The sequence below is a fragment of the Notolabrus celidotus genome, chromosome 7, assembly GCF_009762535.1.
Source record: "Notolabrus celidotus isolate fNotCel1 chromosome 7, fNotCel1.pri, whole genome shotgun sequence".
NCBI lineage: Eukaryota > Metazoa > Chordata > Actinopteri > Labriformes > Labridae > Notolabrus > Notolabrus celidotus.
This window is the reverse complement of record NC_048278.1, coordinates 13,648,293-13,668,685: the sequence shown is the minus strand read 5'-3', so window position 1 is coordinate 13,668,685 and position 20,393 is coordinate 13,648,293. Positions and strand designations below refer to the sequence as shown.

The 20,393-nt window shown below is 39.7% G+C and overlaps 1 protein-coding gene across 10 annotated transcripts; it reads right to left on the bottom strand.

Annotated features, from left to right (window-relative positions):
* Positions 1–1,299: 1,299 nt before the first annotated feature.
* LOC117815875 (ETS-related transcription factor Elf-2-like) lies at positions 1,300–19,677 on the bottom strand. 10 transcript variants are annotated; one of them, XM_034687854.1, is made up of 11 exons: positions 19,260–19,677; positions 11,405–11,561; positions 11,055–11,310; positions 6,125–6,238; positions 5,700–5,882; positions 5,171–5,257; positions 4,849–5,041; positions 4,362–4,739; positions 4,041–4,218; positions 3,539–3,607; positions 1,300–3,391 (listed from the first exon to the last, which is right to left on the bottom strand). In XM_034687854.1, the coding sequence occupies exons 2-11, from the start codon at positions 11,477–11,479 to the stop codon at positions 2,795–2,797; spliced, it is 2,130 nt and encodes a 709-aa protein (XP_034543745.1). In that variant the 5' UTR covers positions 11,480–11,561; positions 19,260–19,677; the 3' UTR covers positions 1,300–2,794. The 10 variants fall into 10 exon arrangements, with proteins under 10 accessions (XP_034543745.1, XP_034543744.1, XP_034543747.1 ...); XM_034687853.1 differs by having other exon boundaries at positions 4,849–5,044; positions 19,260–19,676; XM_034687856.1 differs by lacking the exon at positions 3,539–3,607 and adding an exon at positions 16,523–16,848 and having other exon boundaries at positions 4,849–5,044; positions 19,260–19,674.
* Between the last annotated feature and the right edge of the window lie 716 nt (positions 19,678–20,393).

Here is a 20,393-nt window from a genome sequence, read left to right as displayed (position 1 = left end):
CTGATCTGAGTGAAACATGCTCTGTGTTTGCTCCGCGTTCAACCCTGAAGACGCACGATGTACAGGTACGGCTAAACCACTGAGACAAACAACTACACAAACACATTTTACAGTCTGAGGGATCAGATTTCAGAAAACAGAAGGAAATTCATGAACTGACTTCAAAGCTAAAGTAGTGAGTAACTAGAGCATTGATAGAAATGTAGTGGAGTAAAAACAATAAGTTCCCCTACAAAATAATACTCAAGAAAAGTATAGATACACAAAAAATGTACTCAAGAAAATTTATTCTGTTACTGTCCCCCACTGCTTGTTCTTGATATCAGGTGTCTGCAACAGATAACATTGTTAAATTGAATTTGCAGCGGAACATTAAACTGAAATATTAAATGTTTGTTTTTAATGTGAAGAGTGGCTGTCAAACATTACTGGTACTACTACGACCAAAATGCAACCACATGTAGTTTGTGAATACTTCATGGGAACTGGTCTATACAACAAGACATGTTTACCTGTGACCTGTTACCTGGATGCGCAGCTCCAAGATTGGCTGAACTTTTGCAACATTGATGGTAAACAAAGTCTGCTCTGTGGCTGGGTGACCTGTTGAGTGCCCCACATAACGACTGACTTCTAACCACTATGTTCATAATTTTCTCACAAAATAAAGGCGATTATAGAAAGACTCTCCTACAGACTTCAGTTAGCATTTCCCATGCTACATACCAAAGATTTGATTTAAGAAGATAACATTTTGACCGTTTAAACTATTCATGTGCACAACTATCACAATTATTAACTTTCCTTTGTGACCCCATGAACGCCACGTTTTGTAAACAAAGAGAATCTGGATTCCAAAATGTGCAAAGAAACCACAGAACCAGTCTGCACTCAACGTACAACTTCTACCTTAGCGACAGCTGTGGGCGGCTCAGAGGTGAAGTTGGCCGTCTCTGAATAGGAAGGTCAGGGGTTTGATCCCAGGACCTGCTGTCTACATGCCAGTGTTGTTGGGCAAGACACTTGACCCCAATCCACCCACGGTGGTTGTGCCATTGGTGTGTGAATGGGATTAGTTATTACTGATGGGTGTTTGACATAGTGGCCTCTGCCATCAGTGTATGAATGTTGTGTAAATGTGACTCGTCATGTAGAAGCGCTTTGAGCATTCATTTACATTAGAATAGATTTATCAGTATTTAAAAACTAGCTTATTTCTATAAGAACTGCTAATGAAACTTCCAAGCTTCAATGTTAAAACTTCTAAGTTAGATAAAGTAGTAAGAAAAACAAAGACTGTCAGGTTTCAGTTGTCTTTTTATATTTCAGTAAAATCTAATACACTTTGAAACAAGAGTACAGCAAAATAGAATATACTTCAAATGTTGAATATACAAACAGTTCAGTCTGAACACAAACACCATAGCTCCATCTTCCCTCATTTCAGATTTTTCAAAAATGAATAAAGGGGTGGGCGAAAATGAGTAAAAGAGTGTGACGCTGGCAAATTGACCCTCTCTTTCAGTAAAGTGACCTTGGATCCACAGTGGTTTGAAATGTTTCAACAGACATTTTGCATAAGCTTCTTATTTTAAATGCCGCTCTGAACAATTATAACAATAACTGCTTCCTTTCAATCTGGATCTCCAAGTTTACATTCATTCTTTTTTTTTTTATTTGGATTCCTTTCCATGACATGCATCAACTCAGTCCCATTTCTTTGCATATCCATGCAGCCACACTAGGCAGGGTTGTGATAAGAGCAATAATCTTTCCAGAAGTAATTGAACTGAGGAATAGCCAAGATCCTTTTGACAAATAAGTTTGAAATTCAAGACTTTCCAAGAAGCTGTTGGACATTCCTCTGGCTGTTGATCTTCATGTTGCCATTTCTACTGTAAGATTGAATTTACATGAGCGGTCAGACAGAGGAACTAACTATAGTACAAATATTAGTTCCACTAGTTTTAATAATACTGTGCTTGGTACAAGGTATCAAAAAAGAAAAATCATTACCCTTTAGACATTACAAAGAAAGGAGAGTCAAAATTAAAATCTAAGGCTGTTCTGTTAACTTTAGCTCCGTCAAATGTATAGTAGATAATATATATATATATGTATATATGTACAAACATGACTGTTTTCTGTCTGATATTGTTCCTCGTTGAGAACCTCCCTCAGCTTCACTCTCCCCTTCCTTTCACTCCTTAAGGACTCATGTAGCACCGCCCATACTTGATCTACACAGTGATATCAGTAAAAAAAAGTTGCTGGTTTTAACATCAGTGGAGGCAAAGTTATAAACAAAAGGTTTCTACAAAAAACTTTTTACACACCCCACTTTGTCTTTTCTTCCATAGTTCACATTTTGGTTAATGTATTTGTCTCTTTATGTAGTGTTTCCGCTTTCTTTGTTATTGAGGTTCTTTCCTTTTTCGAGATTTGAGTCAGTGACAGCGATCCGTTTAGAAGGCATATTATGTAGTGAACAAGGTTGGTCCCTTTCCCTTAACCCAAAAGTCCATTTTTAAGCTTTGAGTAATCCTTAGTTGCACAGCACAGTTTGAACCCGTACACAACACTAAGAGAGGTTTCAGTGTGGTTCTGAGGGTGACCGGTTAAGCTCAGTTCGAAGCAGCATCAGGAGAGATAGGAGGGCAGGATCAGGACTAAAAACAAAGAGTCTTTTAAGTTTCACCGACTGCTGCTGGCTATAAAAGAGTAAAAATGACCTCTGTGTGTACACACTAACCCTCTCTGGCAGAGACGGGACGAGTGGTTAGGGGTAAAGTGTTCAACACTCAGGCTCTTCTCCCTTTGACACATCTGGTGTTTCCAGTTTGATAACCACCTCAGTGTCCATCGGCTCTGATTGGATGTTCTGGATGGTTTTGGGGTTCTGCTGGACAGCCATTTTTATCGGCACCTGCACAGCTTGGACCTGGAGTCCTGCGGCCTTCAGTTTCTCCAATGTGACTCCTCCAGTTGATGCTCCCATCATTAGCTCTGATCCGTTGATGACACCGCTTATGATCCGAGGATGTGCCGTCACCGTCTGATTGGCTGTTGAAACAGTCACCACCCCTGCCCCGCTGCCTGGCTGCGACACCACTAGAGTCTGTGGTTGCGTCTGCGTCGGCACAGTGAGTCTCATCACTTGCGTTCCATGAGCAACATTGACAGGGGCCAAAGCCCGGACTGTTAGAGGGCTCCCAAGGAGGCTGATGCCAGAAGTGGCCCCGACACCAGACTTGTGTGTGCCTGTGGTCTGGAGCTGACACTGAGCTAACTGGTGGGCTGGGATTGTGATGATTTTTGCCAACTGAACGGTGATCTTGTCTCCGTTCTCTGCTGTGGCTGGGACCATGGTGGGGATAGTCTGTATCATGACCTACAGAAATCACAAAAGAAAACAGAGAATGAGAAGTGACTAGATTGACATGTAGTCTCATAAAGAATAAAGAACTTTTTTAAATTCTCTTGTATGAACATAATCATTTGTTGTGAATTGGATGGATTATTTAACTGATGAATTGACCTGTTTGGCAACCTTAGATCCCCAGATAGAGCCTATCAGAGCCCCTGGAGTCTGGAACAATCTGTTTGCCTGAGGAGAGGACAATCATTCTTCTGACTGCCCTTATTAATCGGTTTCAAAGTCCCCTTGGAAGTTTCATTCTTCCCTAATATTTATGTTTTTTCCCTCATCTCATATGTTTTGCTGTAGCCTTCTTTTGATTTCTGCCTGTTAAATCACTTTTATTCCTTTATGTGCATCTGTCCTTGTTGACATATGGTATTTGCATTTTGTCTTCACCTCACTTGAACTCTTGAGGCAACTTTCTGCTTGGTCTAACTATTTTGAATGTTGTCTTCCTGAGTCCCTGCCAACATCCCTTTTTAAAGCTACTATATAGTTTTTTTCCATTTATTAACACATATGTATCATGAGACAGTGTGCTGTAGCTAGACGCAGAACAGACGTCCTACTGTTATGTGTCAAAAGGCCAGGCAGTGAAGGTGTTTTCACTTGCACATACCTTCTGTTGGGGGTTTGCGTTGTTGGCAGCAGCACTGATAGCAGAAGTGTTTGTGAGGAGGGTGGTATGCCCGGCTGCTCCTGTTGCTCCAGCTGGCTGCTGAACAGCAACAGTGGAAATCTTCTGACCAAGTGATGTTGCCATCACTACAGGCACCTGCATAGCCACCCGCACCGTCCTGTAGCAGAGAGTTACAACAACAAGAGTCAAACATAAATATTCACTGTTGGGGAAATAATGCAGATATTTGCACAAGCACTGCAAATATAAAATACGCTTTCATATCCAAACTAGCAAAACTAACTGCAGTTGTCATCTCACCTGGGCCCCTGGGGGTTAGAGATGATAGCCGTTTGAGACTGCTGACTCCCATCAGGTGCTGTTGAAACAGTCACTATCCTCTGCACTCCTGCTGTCCCTCCTCCCGCTGCAACCTTCATGTCTGTGGCAATCGGAGCTTGGACCATGTTGGCCCTGTTCCCGCCTCGCAGGATGTTCGGCTTTTTGGGAGATGCCAGCATGTCAGGGGAAGGCATCACTCGCTCGTAAGATATGGTCTCTGAACTGATCAGATCATCAGAGGTGGGCAAGTCTACCTTGTCGTCATCAATTATGACGATATTTTTGGGCATCTCTTTGAACTGGTAAACCAGCCGTTGGCCCTCTACCTTGGCCAGAATGCCACGCTGGTAGTAATATCTGAGGGAGAAGGATTTCAGAGTTATACTGCTGCTTGGACAACACAAATACAGAAAATAATCTGAAATATCCTGTACATGTATGCATGCGTAGCCAACACACTGCCTACCTGAGCGCCCTCCCCATGGTCTCATAGTTCATGTCAGGCTTGTTCTTGTGTTTTCCCCACAGCTTGGACACAGCCTTTGAATCAACCAGTTTAAAGATACCCTTCTCTCTCTGGGTCCATTTGATGTACCTGGGACAGGTGTTTTTGTCCTGGAGAAGATCCAACAGAAATTCCCAAAGGTAGGTGGTGCTCCCTGCTGGAAATTGAGCACATTTTTTGCACTGCTTGACAATACTTTCCCTTAATTGTAAGCATTAAATATGGCAAGACTTGGATATGCATCCATGCTTATCATAGCCTGTAAAGGTTTCGCGTAAATTACCTTTTCCTTCTCTTGGTTTCTTTTTTATGCCAAGGTCCGATGAGCCATTAGAAATGGACGTCTGATGTGTCTTTGGCTTCCGACCAGCTATGAATGAAACATTGAATAGGACATTTTTCGTTAGCTTCAACCAGTGCAGTGAATAAAGGGGATAACTAAGTTGAGGGATCACATTTTTTTACATTTGGACGTAACAGTGTACCACTAGATGGAGCTTGTGGGCAGACACAATAACTATAATTAAAAGTTCTTCGTCTGAGGTTTGTGGCCTGGCTTAAAAAGCCAGGGAGCTTTATTACAGAGGTGCCAGATGTTTTCAATTTTAAACTTGGACTAAGAAACACTCAAAACACACTCTCTCCTTCTTTTTCAGTTTAACTTTCAGTCCTCCACAATGTAGAGCTGCAGTGAGGCTACGACTGCATGAAGGAAGTTTTTAGTATTTTCCACTCAACTGTTTCAGCTTCTTCACTTTGCAGGTTTAATCTGGTTTTGCACAAACACAACTCAGAAGGTTTTTCTTCATTACCTCTTCTTTTCCTAACAGGTCCATGGCCGTGCTCTGGCTCCTCTATCAGGGTGCCTATATCCTCATCTTCCTCCTCGCAGCAATCTTCTGTGGTTATCTCTACCTCTGTCTCTGCAATCATGTCAGGACGCATGGCAGCATGAAGAAAATCTGGTGTTGTGATGCATGGTGGGATAAAAGCTTCTGGATGAAGGAAACAAGGAAGAGTAAGAATTACACTTTCAAGCTGCACCATAAACTTTTAAAATGATGAGGTTGAAAGGAGTCCACAATTTTAATTCTGCATCATCATTTGTCCCCTACATCAGGTTAACAGTAAAAAAAATATCTACTTGATAAATTAATATTCACAGTTTTGAATCAGTCAGTAAAGGATAAGAAAACAGATGCATGGGAATTCCTGTGTATTGCATTGAGTGACTTACCTGGGCTTCGGTCTTCCCTGTGACTGGAAGGTGAATCCATTCGTAGCAGAGCCTCTGCAGCCTCGAAGGTCTTATCAGAGCAGTGGATACTGGTGCCATGGACAGATGCCTCCACTGAAACACAAACACACAATCATAATTAGCAAATAGTTTAGGGGTGATAATAGGATGTAAAACACATTCAAACACACTGCATAAAATTGCTTGCCCTTATTTAAAATATATAATCATCATAAATATGAACATATGGTCAACTCAGTTCTGTGCTTAATAAAAAATTACAAAAACCTTTGATAAAGTGCTTTCACATTGATCACACTATAAACAGATGCTGCTCACAGCACATACAATGTTAATACACTGCGCCCCCTAGTGGGAAGTTAAAGTTATTCACTTTCACTGTGACACAGGCAGCATAACTTTGTTTAAATTTCAGTCTTTCTCATCTTTCCTTGAAATTAACCTATATTTAATAACTGATTGTAAGCACACTTCTGACTTAATTTTAAAGTTTCATGGCTTTACTTTAATTTCCTGAATACTGAAGAGTAGGGTGATTGAGTGAAATTCCAAGCTTCATTCCAATATCAGCATTGAGAAATGTTATTGACATTCAGACACACTTTGATGATGCATGTGTGATGATATGAGACATGAAACAAAAAGACAATGCAGTTCAATTCAAAACTGGCATTCAGCCTGTTGTGAAGAAATGGTACCTATCCCCAGTTGGGACCCTGAGAAAGAACCAGGCGCACCGGCTGCTGGTGTCAATCATTGTGGGAAACATTAGATCCTGTTACACTCTGCCCTGTCCATGTTTGGCTATCTCACAGAGGCAACAGGCACTGCATAGGGGAGAGACACAGGCTATCTTTAGATTGACCAACTAATTGAGCCCCCCTCACAAACAAACAGGACATCACAGCAGAGACCCTATAGCCCACCAAGCTGCCCTTGAAACCAGGCAGCTGTGCTGTAATAAGACCAGTAAAAGGTGCTGGGATAGAGACACAGCTCGGCTTGACCTAAATAGCAACATATACACTTTCACCACTTCTAGTGCAGAATACAGGGTGTTTGATTCATCCATATTAAATCATAAAAAAGTAGATTATCGTTTATTTTGAAACCTTTTTGAATATAAGTGGGTAGCAAAGGTTTGGTGATATTTACTAAAGTCGGAAAGTAGTATGTTTCGGACCTATACCAAAATTAAACGGCGCCAAGAATAGCAGCAAGTCCGACAAAAAGTAGTGCTGCCTCTGATGACTTCCGTGTTTACAGTGCTCATCCTTTCCCTCCAGTTCTCTTCGAAGACGCTCACAAATCCTCTTGTCACTCAACACCCGCCTCGCCTCCTATTGGTCCATTCGCAGATTAAGTGCCCGCCCCCGGTTAAACGTGATTGGACGAGCACGCCATTGGACTAACAGGCAAGTCAATCAACAGCAAACTCCGCCCTCTCATATACACAATGCTTCCGCCATCGAGATGGAACAAAAATACTTTAAAATTTGCGTTAAAACACAAGTACAAATGGCGGCATATGTACACAAAAGCTCGAGTAATAACACACACGGGGGACATGGTTGTGAAATCATATTAAAGGCGTTAAAGCAGGCTAGAGTGGTCGAAGGCTGGAGCTGCACTTGAATAAGTATAGGGAAGAGGCGAGTAAGCCAGGCCACCCCACGCTTCAATCACGGGCTGCTTTACACGATAACGGAAACCAGGAAACATTAAAACTTGACACTAAAAATATTTAAAAGGTGCTCAACACTTTTGATAGTCTATCCGCCAAAAAGCAATGTCCCCTGCTGCTACAGTAGAATGAGTTTTATTTTTTTCATGGGCGATGTGGGAAGATTGTCAGTACACACATTTCCATAATCTGAACAAACAAAATAAAGCAACAGTTAAAAACTGATAAATTCATAAACCACACATTTAAAGCGGTATATCTGACTGTTTAATACAAATTTATTCTAGTAAAAATATATCCGCATGTCCTTCCGACTCAGACAGCGTGGCAAAGACGTAGGAAAGACAACATCTTCACACTTCCTGGTTGTGCAGAGTCGATCTGCAGACCGTTATTCTACATTACACTGCGGTGAGAAAAAGGAGCTCCAACGTGCAAAACATACTCGGTGCAAATAACCACTTGTTTTTGCAGATTGGCAAACCCTACGAAACTTTTCACCTCTAAAACTGGATTTAATAAACCGCGTAGCAACGCCATGCAGGTTGCTACCAAGGTGATCACTTCCTGATTGCCCTCCATTACTTCTCCACACTAGTCAGCGGACTGAGACGCAGCGGTCGAGGTTGAAAACACAACCCGGAATAAGCTCCATGATCGAGGCTAAAACTAAACAAAGCTGCCTTACCGGCTCTGATAAGTAGATCGAGCTGATTTGCGTGCCCCTCATGCTGTGAAGTCGCCATGTTTTCCCCTTGCTGCAGATTCACATTGACTTCTCACTGAATTGTATAGGAAGCTACTAGCATAGATCACTCCGCCGCTAATGGGAAATCTCCTCGTATTGAGCGAGGCAAGTCACGGCGGTAGAAAGGTATCCCTCCGCCACCGACACAGGAAATCCTTCCTTTGCCCTCCCTCACTTGCGTAGTAACTACGTCAAATAGAGTGGCACGTTGCACTCTATTAAATGCTCTGCAACTATATTTTCTAATTAAAAAATTGAACAAAATATGATCTCAACAGAACAGACTTTCCATTTTTACAAAACGTTTCCCCACATGTTTTGTGCTGACTGTACTTACTGGTTTATAGCTCTTGATATGCTTTAGAATTAAATTACAACATGAATATTCTTTAATGACATCAATTTTGTGTTATTGCTTAATCCATTATTTTCATCAATAAGATATCATTATCAATCCATTATTTAAAAAGCTTCTCTTCCAAAAGGGAATTGCTAAGGAGGTATCAGTTGTGCATATTTGGGATACATGTAAATTGTGTGGGCAGGCACTTACTAATGAATGATGTTTTAAACTTTGCTAGATTTTCTTACTATATAGTGTTCCTCGGAGGAAATATTTATGCCTTAAATTATAGACATGGACATACTCTATGGATCAACTGTTAAATCTTGATTCACTACTATACAGTATTGTTGTATACCAGTGTGCAGTAAAGCACTCATATTTAAAAAAATGCTTTCTTACTAGGAGACTTTCACCAACATCTTAAGGCTTTCTAAAAGTTCTTTAAACAAATTGCTGTTTTGTTTGTTGAATATTATTGCTTCTTTGTCAACAGGCACAATGTAAAGAATTTAACAAAAATAAAGAATCAATTTGCTATTATTAACTATTTTTTCAAACGGACTAATGGATTCATGTTCTATGGTGGTGGATAGCCAGTGTCAATAAGCACCTTTGTTTCTTGAGTAGTAAATCTGACACGTTTTGTTTGGAAGCCGGCTTATTTAACAGTAAACTACATAAGGACATATAGATTATAAGAGATATATTAATGGGCACAACTGGCGATAATGTTCATTAATAAATTACATGACAAGCAATTGATCCTGCTTGCAGATACTTCTAAATCCCACAACTTGAAAATTAAGTTTTGAGGCATTGTCTTGACAGAATAAATAAATACAACTTTCATAATAAAAATATTGCCTCTCTATTTCAGTCTGGTACATATACAGGAAGACTGCACTGAATTAGAGAAGTCACTGTTGCTAATAGATTAATACAAGATGGGAGAATTAGGACTGCATAACTTTCCTATCCGTGAAATAGTTCCTGTCCAACAAATATCCACAAGGTGGCAGAGTATAAACATGGATGCAGGGACCTCAAACAGGCTACTGTACTAGACTGTGTCTAGAATCACATGGCAGTAGAATCATATGAAAAATGAACGGCAAGTCGAACAAACCAACAATTATTCAAATATTAACTATTAAAATCATGTTTTCACCTTGAATCAAGAACCACGTGAACACACACAAATCCACAATTCAGACTTTCACGCTTTGAAATGAAAAAAGTACAAGTTTTAGCTTGAGAGGCATGAACAAATTAAAGCCAAAACAGCTTTCAAGACATAAAAAATACAGATTATAGGCACAACACACACACACAACCACAAACACATACATCCTCCTGAGGTTAAATACACTGTCAGCTTCTAAAAGTGGTGGTACAATAGAAGTAAACATTGAAATCTCTTTTTGTAATAACCAATAAGAAATGGGTGCTGTTCATGTGGAATAATTATATCACAAAGCAATAAAACTAGAGTTGATCTTATACAGTATAAAAAATGCTTAAAATTAGTTTGCCAGCATATGAACTGATCCATCATTAGTTCCCCCCAAATAAACACCTTTTTCCACAGCTGCAACTGGCAACTACTGTTTAAGAGCAGCAAATAAGAACTTATTTCAGATTATTTATTACATAAAGCCAACAAAAAACAACCAGAGAAGAATTGTGTACAAATCAGCCATCAGTGTTTTCCATCTCACACTCTTAGGCTATATTCTTCTGTTTGCCCCCTAAATCAGCGTCTTCCTGAAAACTAAGTTTGATTTTTAGATAAAAAATCTTCCTTAGTGTTTTCATGGGGGTTAGGCTAAATTACCAGCAGAAATCTAAATAAAGCAGTTAGATATGAAAAATATTCTGCAACAATCTTCAGCAAGGCCAAGGCAAAATATTTGTCAAAGTAAATAGTCTCAATAGAGGATTGCTGATATTCCTACATATCTTCATCATTGGTCTTTTTCAGATGTGACTGACTCTCAGACTCTATTTTTTGATGTCTTACAAAAGGTTTAATTGGAGCCAGGCCATACAAGAACAATAACAATCATATAGCATCCAAACATCACACTTTGCAACAGAGACAGTGTGTTAGTCATCTTATTGTATGCCTTACCTGCCTCTCCTTCTGTCTCCACCTCTTGCTCATCGCCCACTTCCTGCATCAGGTAAGCCTCATCTTCATACACCACCACCTGCGCTGAGTAACCTTGGTCCCCTGCCAGGCTGGCTCCAGGTACCTCCTCCACTATGACTGCAGGGTAGTCATCAGCCTCCTCTCTCTCCTGCACCACTTCTTCATCAGCCTCCTGAGCTTCACATTCACCTTCCACCTCTCCCTCTAAGTCCAGGTCTACCTCACACTCTCCCTCCTACATTGGGTTGAGGGATGAAAGAGAACAAGACAGTTAAAAGTCTGTTTGCTTCTCTTAGTTATGTCTCTGTGAGTGTCTGTGTCCAACATACCTGCTGGAGGTCCTCTTCGGCCGTGACATACTCCACCACTGTCCCACCAGTGTCGACCAGCACCACTGAGGTCATGACTCATGCTCCTCAGGGATCAGCCTGGGGTTTGCTGCAGCACGTCTGTCTGGTGGCCTCCACCGATGAGGAATGAAGGCTCCTGCAAAGAAGAGATGTATATGGTTAAAAGTTTGACTTTAATGTCTATGAATCAGTAAAGAACACTTTGTCAGAAAGTGATGTTATGACAACCCTTACACTGTATCGTTGATAATAACAATGAATTCAGGCCAACTCCTAAGTTTTTCATTCTCCTGTGTAGAAATGTTTCTAGTAGAGAAACTTCAAGATAATTTAACACCATTTATTTTCTTGTCAATATTTAACAAGTTTTATGAATGCTGCATATCGACTCAGCCTGCCCCAGAGAGATGGAGAAACCTAAGCTGGCCTTTGAACCCTGTTTCCATGCATTATGATAGGACAAGCTAACCGCCAGCTGTCTGTGGATCTATATCTACGTCACGGGCACAAGAGTAGTGGCTTTACTAAAAAGGGGAAATACGTTTTACTGAATAGTTTGCTCATGTTTATGCCAGAGAAAGTCTTTTCAAATAAGAGTGACCAAAACTAAATGAAGAGCAGATATGTTTGTATCTTTTCATGTCTTTCTTTCAGGATTTGTAGCTGCAGGAAGTTCCTGAGTGCAATTACAGGAAGTAATGTACCAACAGGAAACCGAGTCAGTACCACAAACACACACGCACAGTGTCCAGTGGAAGAACTAAGCTGGGCAGACTGGAGCCATGGTAACAGTTTCTAAGAACAACAGCCCTTTAGATCCTGCTCTGCTCTGTATGGTGATTAATGGATCTTTTACAAAAGGTAAACAAGAGCATGAAGAGACAGACAGACAGACAGACAGACAGACAGACAGACAGACAGACAGACAGACAGACAGACAGACAGATACACACATGCAGCATGGTGCTGTCTAGACTGGTGATATACTTACTCTTAGTTTATTGAGCTTTTAAACAGGTGACTGTTTCCATGCCTATTACATTGATCATGAACAGGTGGCGGTGACATGGACATTCTGCTTTAATCTCAGTCTTTAAACCTGATAGCCTGCAGGGTTGGATACTGACACGCATTTGGCATTTTTTATTCAGGGTGAAAGTGTAAACATTCATTCATTATTTAAAAAAAAAAGTTTTATTCTAAGCAAGGTGATATATTTCATCCCTAATGCTTGTTTAATAAGCCAGAATCATTGGCTTTCACCATCAAAGCATTCTTCTTCCAGTCTCACTTAATGTTGTAAGAATGGATCAGAAGGGGTGGAGTGTGTTGTTAGACTAGCACACTTTAATCTCTCAGTTCTGGGTTTAAACGTAACAAAAATAAACAAAGGCCACAAATCTGCCATCTCAAGCTGCTGTGGAGGCTTTTACTTTTAGATGAGTTAAAACAAAGACGTATTTAATGAGCCGCTTTTCTCAACACCTTAAAAATAATGGAGCCAAACTTCTACTCAGAGATAATCTGATGCAGAATTCTTCTCATTCTTCACACAAGAATTCTGCATACAATAAGGCAGATGACTATCTAACTTGAGTCTGGTTCTGCTCAAGGTTTCTGCCTGTTAAAAGGAAGTTTTTCCTCACCGCTGTAATGAGCTAAATACTGCGAGGTGCAACCAAATAGTATTTTTGATATATGCATTGGGCAGAATTTAAAAAACATCTTTTTTTTTTTTTTTCAGAAATTACTATTATTTTTTTACATTCATGCATTTCTGAGAGTGTAGGCTCTTGATTGAATGGTGAGCATTTTGTCACCAGAACCATTCCCCTGGTGTGACACCGTATCCTGACCTCAAATCTGGCAAGTCCACAGACAACTTAATTTAGTTAAAGGACCCCATTGAAAGCCATGTTTTAGAGGCTCGCTATAGAGCACATAATGTGCTTTTCTTAAACACTATAAACATGACAAGTTGTGCTGGTGTGAAAACCCTAAACTGATTTTTTTTTAGTGAAAACAGTTTATAAAATAAAGGATGTATTTGTCTCTCTAACTTCCTTTGAAATACTAGCTATGAACAGCAAACTGCCACAAAACTGTCCTGTGTGTGACATAAAAAGTCATCTAGTGTGGCATCTTTTCTGACACACCAGAAGGCACAAAGGTCACATAAGACAACAAGGTCTTTATAAAAAGCATTTTAAACATCTTCTCTTACTTTTGCAGAAAACTGTGGTTTGTTAAATCTTCATGAAAACAAGTATAAATGTTTCACTCTTTTTAAAAACATCCCTCTATTTCTACTTCTGAGGAATTGAAACAAGCTGAAGAGAAAGGATGTGAAATTTAAGATGGATCCAAGAAGAATGAGGTTTATGGGCTGAGGCATAATAACAATACACATAACACCCCCTAATATTCATGAGGTATCAAACTGTCCATCAGATTAAGATGAATCATATAAACGCAAAATTTACTACTGTGGGGTTATCACAGTATATTACATTATGTGCATTACGTGTAGTATTGTTAACGGATTATTGTCCCTAATGCTGAAAAGGGTTTCACATGATCTGGAGAGAACCATGTTGATGTTTGATTGATTTTGATTTGTACTATCATAAATATATTTTTTAATTTCCAAAGAGGTCATCTTATTTCTTCCTTTAAAAATAAAATACTTAATGAATTAAAAAAAAACTTTATAAAGGTATAATGCAAAAACTTTTATATTTGTCCTTTAGTGTGCTGCAATATCCCGGGGAATGTCACACATAAAATAACCCAAAATACGATTTAACCTGAAAATATCTTTACTTTTTTTTTCAGAATTGCATCAGGGGACATATAAATCTTAACACATTTTATGTTGGTGTAATTGTTTACAGTTTTTTAAAAAAAACAGCTAAGTTTGAAAACATCAAAAAAGTCCAACAAGCCACAGGGGTAAAAAACAGCTTTCCATAATTTCACATCAAATAATAAAATCTACGTTTATGTTCATCTGAATTATTTTGAGTGTCACTTAGACCTGTAAAAAACTGGAGACCCCTGACATTTTATCAAGTATACATCTCCCCTTAACATACTTAAAATCTGTATAGTTTTTCGACATGTATGTTGTTTCACACATGGATGTCACCACAGAGCAAGAAAGCAATCAAACATAAAAGTTATGCAAGTTTATTTTACTTCCCTTTTCAGTTTTATTCAAATCTACTGACCTCACCACATCCTCGTACAGGCTGTGTGTGTGTGTGAGGAAATTTCATTAATCTAACTGCTGTATTATAGATGAACCATGCTGTGCTGGTGTGCCCCCTGCCACTGAGACCAACATGCTCTGAGCTCAGATAGAATCCTCTACATGTTGCAGACACTAAATTATACAGAGGCTGCATGTTACAATTGAATTTCATTGAAGGGGCAAGTTTCACAGCATCAAAGCTGGTGATGTGCCAATAAGGAACAGAAGTGAGCAACTGATGGTGACATTTCTGTTTTAACAGATATGGATACTTTTGACTACTTATGGGAACAACACGTGGGGTACTCTATGAACGGTAGTTTGTTCAGCAGAGCTCAGACATCACAGTTTACAACACTCCCAAACTGCCTGTAGCACATTTAGAAGAAGGTCAAAGCTGAGTAGAGCATGATTTACACTATAACTGGCTTTTAATGGAGTTAAGTTTAATATTATCCAATAACTTTACAGATAAAAAGTTAACCTTTTAGTAGTTCTGCACACAGTCCCTGAAGAAAACAACTTTTTCATCAATCTCAGAGAATATGTTTTCATATTAATCTGTAATATTATTCTCTTGATTTCAGATCTAACTCCCATATAAGCCAGGCTCTTGCATGATTAATACAGATTTGCAGTATGCATGCAAGGGTATGATGCAATCACCACATGACACATACCAAGAAGGAGATTTAAATGGTATGTGCTGCTCCTGAATCCTGGGAGATTGGGAAGCAGTGGATAGCCACGTTATGCTACCAGTCAGGCTCAGAAGTTAGCATAAATCAAGCTCCTTCTCTTTCCCTTCAGATTACCTTTAATCATGTTAAAATGTGTCTTTTACTTTCTGGAACAAAAAAAACAAAAAAGGGGTGTGTTGAACTATGTTCTGTTCTTTTACCGTTAAACTGTCAGCAGTTATTATGCAAGTTCATGGAGTTGGAGATTGTGACAGTGTGATTTTTTTTCGTCATCTATCCAGCCCATAAAAAAAACAATCAGACTGGGTGAAAGGGTCAAAGTGCAGAGTCCTGTGCTCTAAGCTTTGCCTGTCTTTTTTCAATTGGTCAACAGAATGATCTGGAACTAAGACTAAGACTAAGACGACAAATGCATACAAAGATAAGATCAACAAGCTCGGGCTATGACCTCTCACTCTGTGTGTTTGTTCTTTCTGTCTTAACACATTTCTCTTTGTTTTGTTTCTTTCTTTTATTTAATTTAGGATTAGACCGAAAGAGAAAATACCTCCGGAGACCTTGGATGTCAAACACTGAAGCTTCAGGCTGAGGTTAATCACATGCAGACACAAGATCAGTTAGCAGTGGAGTATTTCAAGCAGAACTTGCAGGTTGTATTGACTCAAACAAGTTTAACAGGACCTGCAGGACGACTGCAAACACGTGGCTGCCTTGTTACTCATCAGCTTAAGCATATACATCAAGAGCCTTCAATATTACAGTTTTAAAAACAACTTAGTTCCAAACATACTGCGTTTAGATATCTACCAAGTAACAGGGTCATACATTTTACACCTGACAAAGGGTTACAAGCAGTGAATGTAACCTTTCCACCACTTACAGATATATACATGTCATGTTGGCACTTTCTGCTGCAATGAAATGATTCTTGCTAAGAGCTACATCTACATGTCTCACTCGAAACGCATCAAAGTTTAGGTCACCTTTGACTCTTGAATCTGAGCATGCAGTAATGGTGTCCTCGTTTGTGGTGAGTCAGTAGACTTAACAAGCTACTGCCAAGTCATCCTGACATGCCAACTTCTTCACCACAAGATCTTAGTGAACACATCAAAGAGAAGGAGGAAAATTGAACAGACTTGCCTCGCCATAGAAAAGTTGATCTGATTCAGAACGCAGGCCCGCATCTTAACTCTTTAATCCATTCAAGACACGAGCAGATACATGAGCGGATGAGAGTGGTGCTTTCCTGTCATGGTAAGAAAAAGCAACAGGACATTTCTGCTTCCTCTTGTGTCTCCGCATGTCTCTGACTGCCCTCCACACCTCCTCTCTGCTCGACATCCACCCATCCATCCATCCGTCTGTCTGGCCTCCATCTCCTCTCTCTGCCTGCATGCTCTCTGTCTGCCTGTTCCCTTGGTTTGAAGGAACCTCTCAGAGCGACTCAGCATTTCTCAGACCCTGCCCTGAGCTCAGATCACATGACAAGGGTGGAACACACACACACACACACACACACACACACACACACACACACACACACACACACACACACACACACACACACACACACACACACACACACACACACACACACACACACACACAGTCACATGATCTTTCAACAACAGGCCTTTTGTTCCAAGTTACTGGGGCTGTTGGTACAGATACAACGCCCTGTCTTGTGTCCAGCCCTATACCAACAAACACACACACACTGAGGACAAAATGAGCAAATTATTTTCTTTATTTTTGCCCACAAACGACTTATATAGAGAGGATGTGAAGTTTAAAAACAGAGAGATTTTATAGTCATGTTTTATAGCTTAAAGGATATTAAAATCCCCTTTAAGGTTTTATTACATATTATTAGTTTCCAGTGGAAATCAGCTCTGCATTCTCAAGTTCAGCCCCAAAATACACCAGACTTTCTCATAAATGCTAGCAGAAGAGTGACTATAATGATGTTCAGTTTGTAAACGACTGTCTACCTCCAACAAGGAGCACAAACTTAAAGTCTCACACAGTCAGATCCAAGCCCTTCATTTGTGGTTCACTTCATCACCCATCTCTGTGGTTGCTGATCCCTGCTCTCAGCATCTGTATTAAGACACTTCTTGAAAGGAATCCTATAATTTAGCTCCATTACAGGACTACAGTCACAACGTTGGCAGCACAGCGTAGACCTTCAGAAAACGACCTAAGTGTTAGCTCAGACAGCGGGATACATGGGCTGACTGGTCAATCATTTAACAGCTCAAAGCATGGCTGTTTCATTAACCCGCTCGCTGGAGGCAGCTGCTGCTGTCCTCTGGCCTTTATTAACACAATTACTTCATTACTCGATTTGCAGACTGAAAGATCTGCTGAACCTAAGTTAAAGCTTCTATAATTTTTTTCAGTTAAAGCTCCTGTGAGAGGGGCGCTGGTGGCCTAGCGGTCTAAGCGCCCCACATAGCAGCCAGCGACCTCCGGTTCGACTCCCAGTTGCAACCATTTGCTGCATGTATTACCCCACTCTCCACTCCCCACATTTCCTCTCTCTCTACAGCTATCCTATCAATAAAGGCAAAAATGCCCCAATAAACATAACTTTAAAGCTCCTGTGAGGAACTTTCTGTCTGTGTTGACTTTGGCGCCCCCTATGGATTAGGTGATCTTGCTTAATTTGTCCTGTGCATGTGTAAATTATGTTATCTCCTCCTGCTTTCAACTAACAGTCAACTATTTCACTCATTAAGAATATTCACTGCAGAAAAGGGTTTTTTCTTGACGTGCTGTCAGTCACCTCATCTGACACCTACCCTCTCACAGCGATTTGAGGCTTTAAAATAACAAAACAAAAATGAACAATACCTTTTCTAACGATCTTGTTTGCTGTTCTAGGTCATAAAAAATGTTTAACATCTCTAAATTAGATAGATAGACAGATAGACAGATAGACAGATAGACAGATAGACAGATAGATAGATAGATCTTTATTGGTCCTTAATAAGCAGATTTGTTGTCACCGTCTGTACAAGAATACATGTATAAACACAATAAACAATAAACATCTACCCAGCCTCACATCAATTGTGCACCTCATCCCACATATGTACACACCGGACACATATGTACACACCGGACACATCTGAACACAACGGACACATCTGAACACACAGGACAAATTGATGACTAACATCATTTTTTTGGGTTCATATTTCATGAATTTTCCTTAGAGGCTATTTGGGTAATCAATAAAGAAACATAAAGAACCTGACACATAAACCTGGGTAACAATCAGTTTCTGGAGGTTTAAATTATAGGGGTCAAATTGACTCCAAGGATAAAAGACGTTAGGGTAACAGGAGGGTTAATAAAATACAGAGTCAATGAAGTTCAAGGCTATACTTACTGTCACTTAAACAAGCTGTGAGGTTAGCTCACACACCTTAAAGATCCAACACTAAAGTCAACTCATTAAGACTACAAACTACCTCCTTCTTCACGCAGTTGGCTGGCCGTCTGTTTACAATGCTTTCAAACTAAGTCAGGCAAATACAGTGAGTCACAGGGGGAATTCTCTGTTGCAATGATACCTTTGCTCTTCAGTGCAGCTAACCTTATCAATGAATTATCAGCCTGCTCTGGTATCATTTACATACACGGATGTATTAGAAAGTGTGTCTAACAGTTCAGGATAAACTGCGCTCTCAGATGCATTTAAAGAGGGTTAAATCAGAAATGTCACACACGAGAGGGCGAGTGAATAGAAACAGAAACTGGCATTAACTAAGCGCATGTTAGCTAGCCAAGTTAGCATTGTTAGAGAAACCGCAGAACAGAAACACAACAAACCATGTGGATAATGTTGGCTCATATCAAGTCTGCTCACCTTCACTTTAATTCTCCTTTTCCCTCCTTGCTTGACACCAACTTCGTTCCCAGGCAGCAGCTTGACGTTAGCAGGCGGGCTAATGTCAGATCGCTGTGTGTGTGTTTGCGTGTCTGTGTTTGCGTGTCGGTCTGTGTGTGTCTGTGAGTGTCACACAGTAACCTCTCCTCCGCTATGATCCCGATCCCGCTGCTGCTGTCAGAGTCGCCGCAAAAAGCTATCGTTGGCTGTCAATACTCATGAATAGCAAAAGTGCATCCACTAGACTTGATGAGTGAGAAGTCCCCTGTGTGTTCAGTTTGTCATGCTGAAGAGTAAATAAATAAATAAAAAGAAAAGGAATCAGAGACAGCTCAGCTCGAGGGTGTTCCTCTGCTCATAGAGACTGTTTTCTCTTTAGTCGGCTCGATGAGGCAAATTACACGTGTGACGTCACGCCGTATGATAAATAGACAGAGCTTACCAAAATAAAATCAAACATTTCAGCTGTCATTTTTATACATATGTGTAATAATTTATAACTTTTACATATAACTTTTCTGTCGCAGTTTAAACATATTGTAACAGATATGTAATTCACTTATTTTATTATGTTCTTATATCCACTGTTTCTATTTTGCTTATTTTATTGTCGATTTGTGTTATTTGTGAAGTGTCTTTTAGTTTTTTGAAAAGTGCTAAATAAATAAAATGTATTATTATTATTTTCATTATTATTATTATTATTATTGTTATTATTATTATTATTATTATTATTACTTTACATTAACTTTTGAGCTAATAATGAAGTACTAAGTCATAATTATGACTTAGTATCTCATAATTATGACACAGTATCTCATAACTATGACTTAGTATCTCATAATTATGATTTAGTATCTCACTATTATGACTTTGTATCTCATTATTATGACTCAGAAAAAAAAAACTAATTGGCGGAAATTGGCTTCCATAAACGATGCCATCAACCAGCAAACTTGTCAAAATATAAACAATTTATCTCAAAAAACAACCAAAAGGTAAAATCTATAAAAATTGGACAATGATGAAAAAACAGCTAACTGTCTCCACCACGTGGTCGCTGCACTGACATTCACTGAAGATTTGCAAGTGCCTTCTTTTTTTATGAATAAG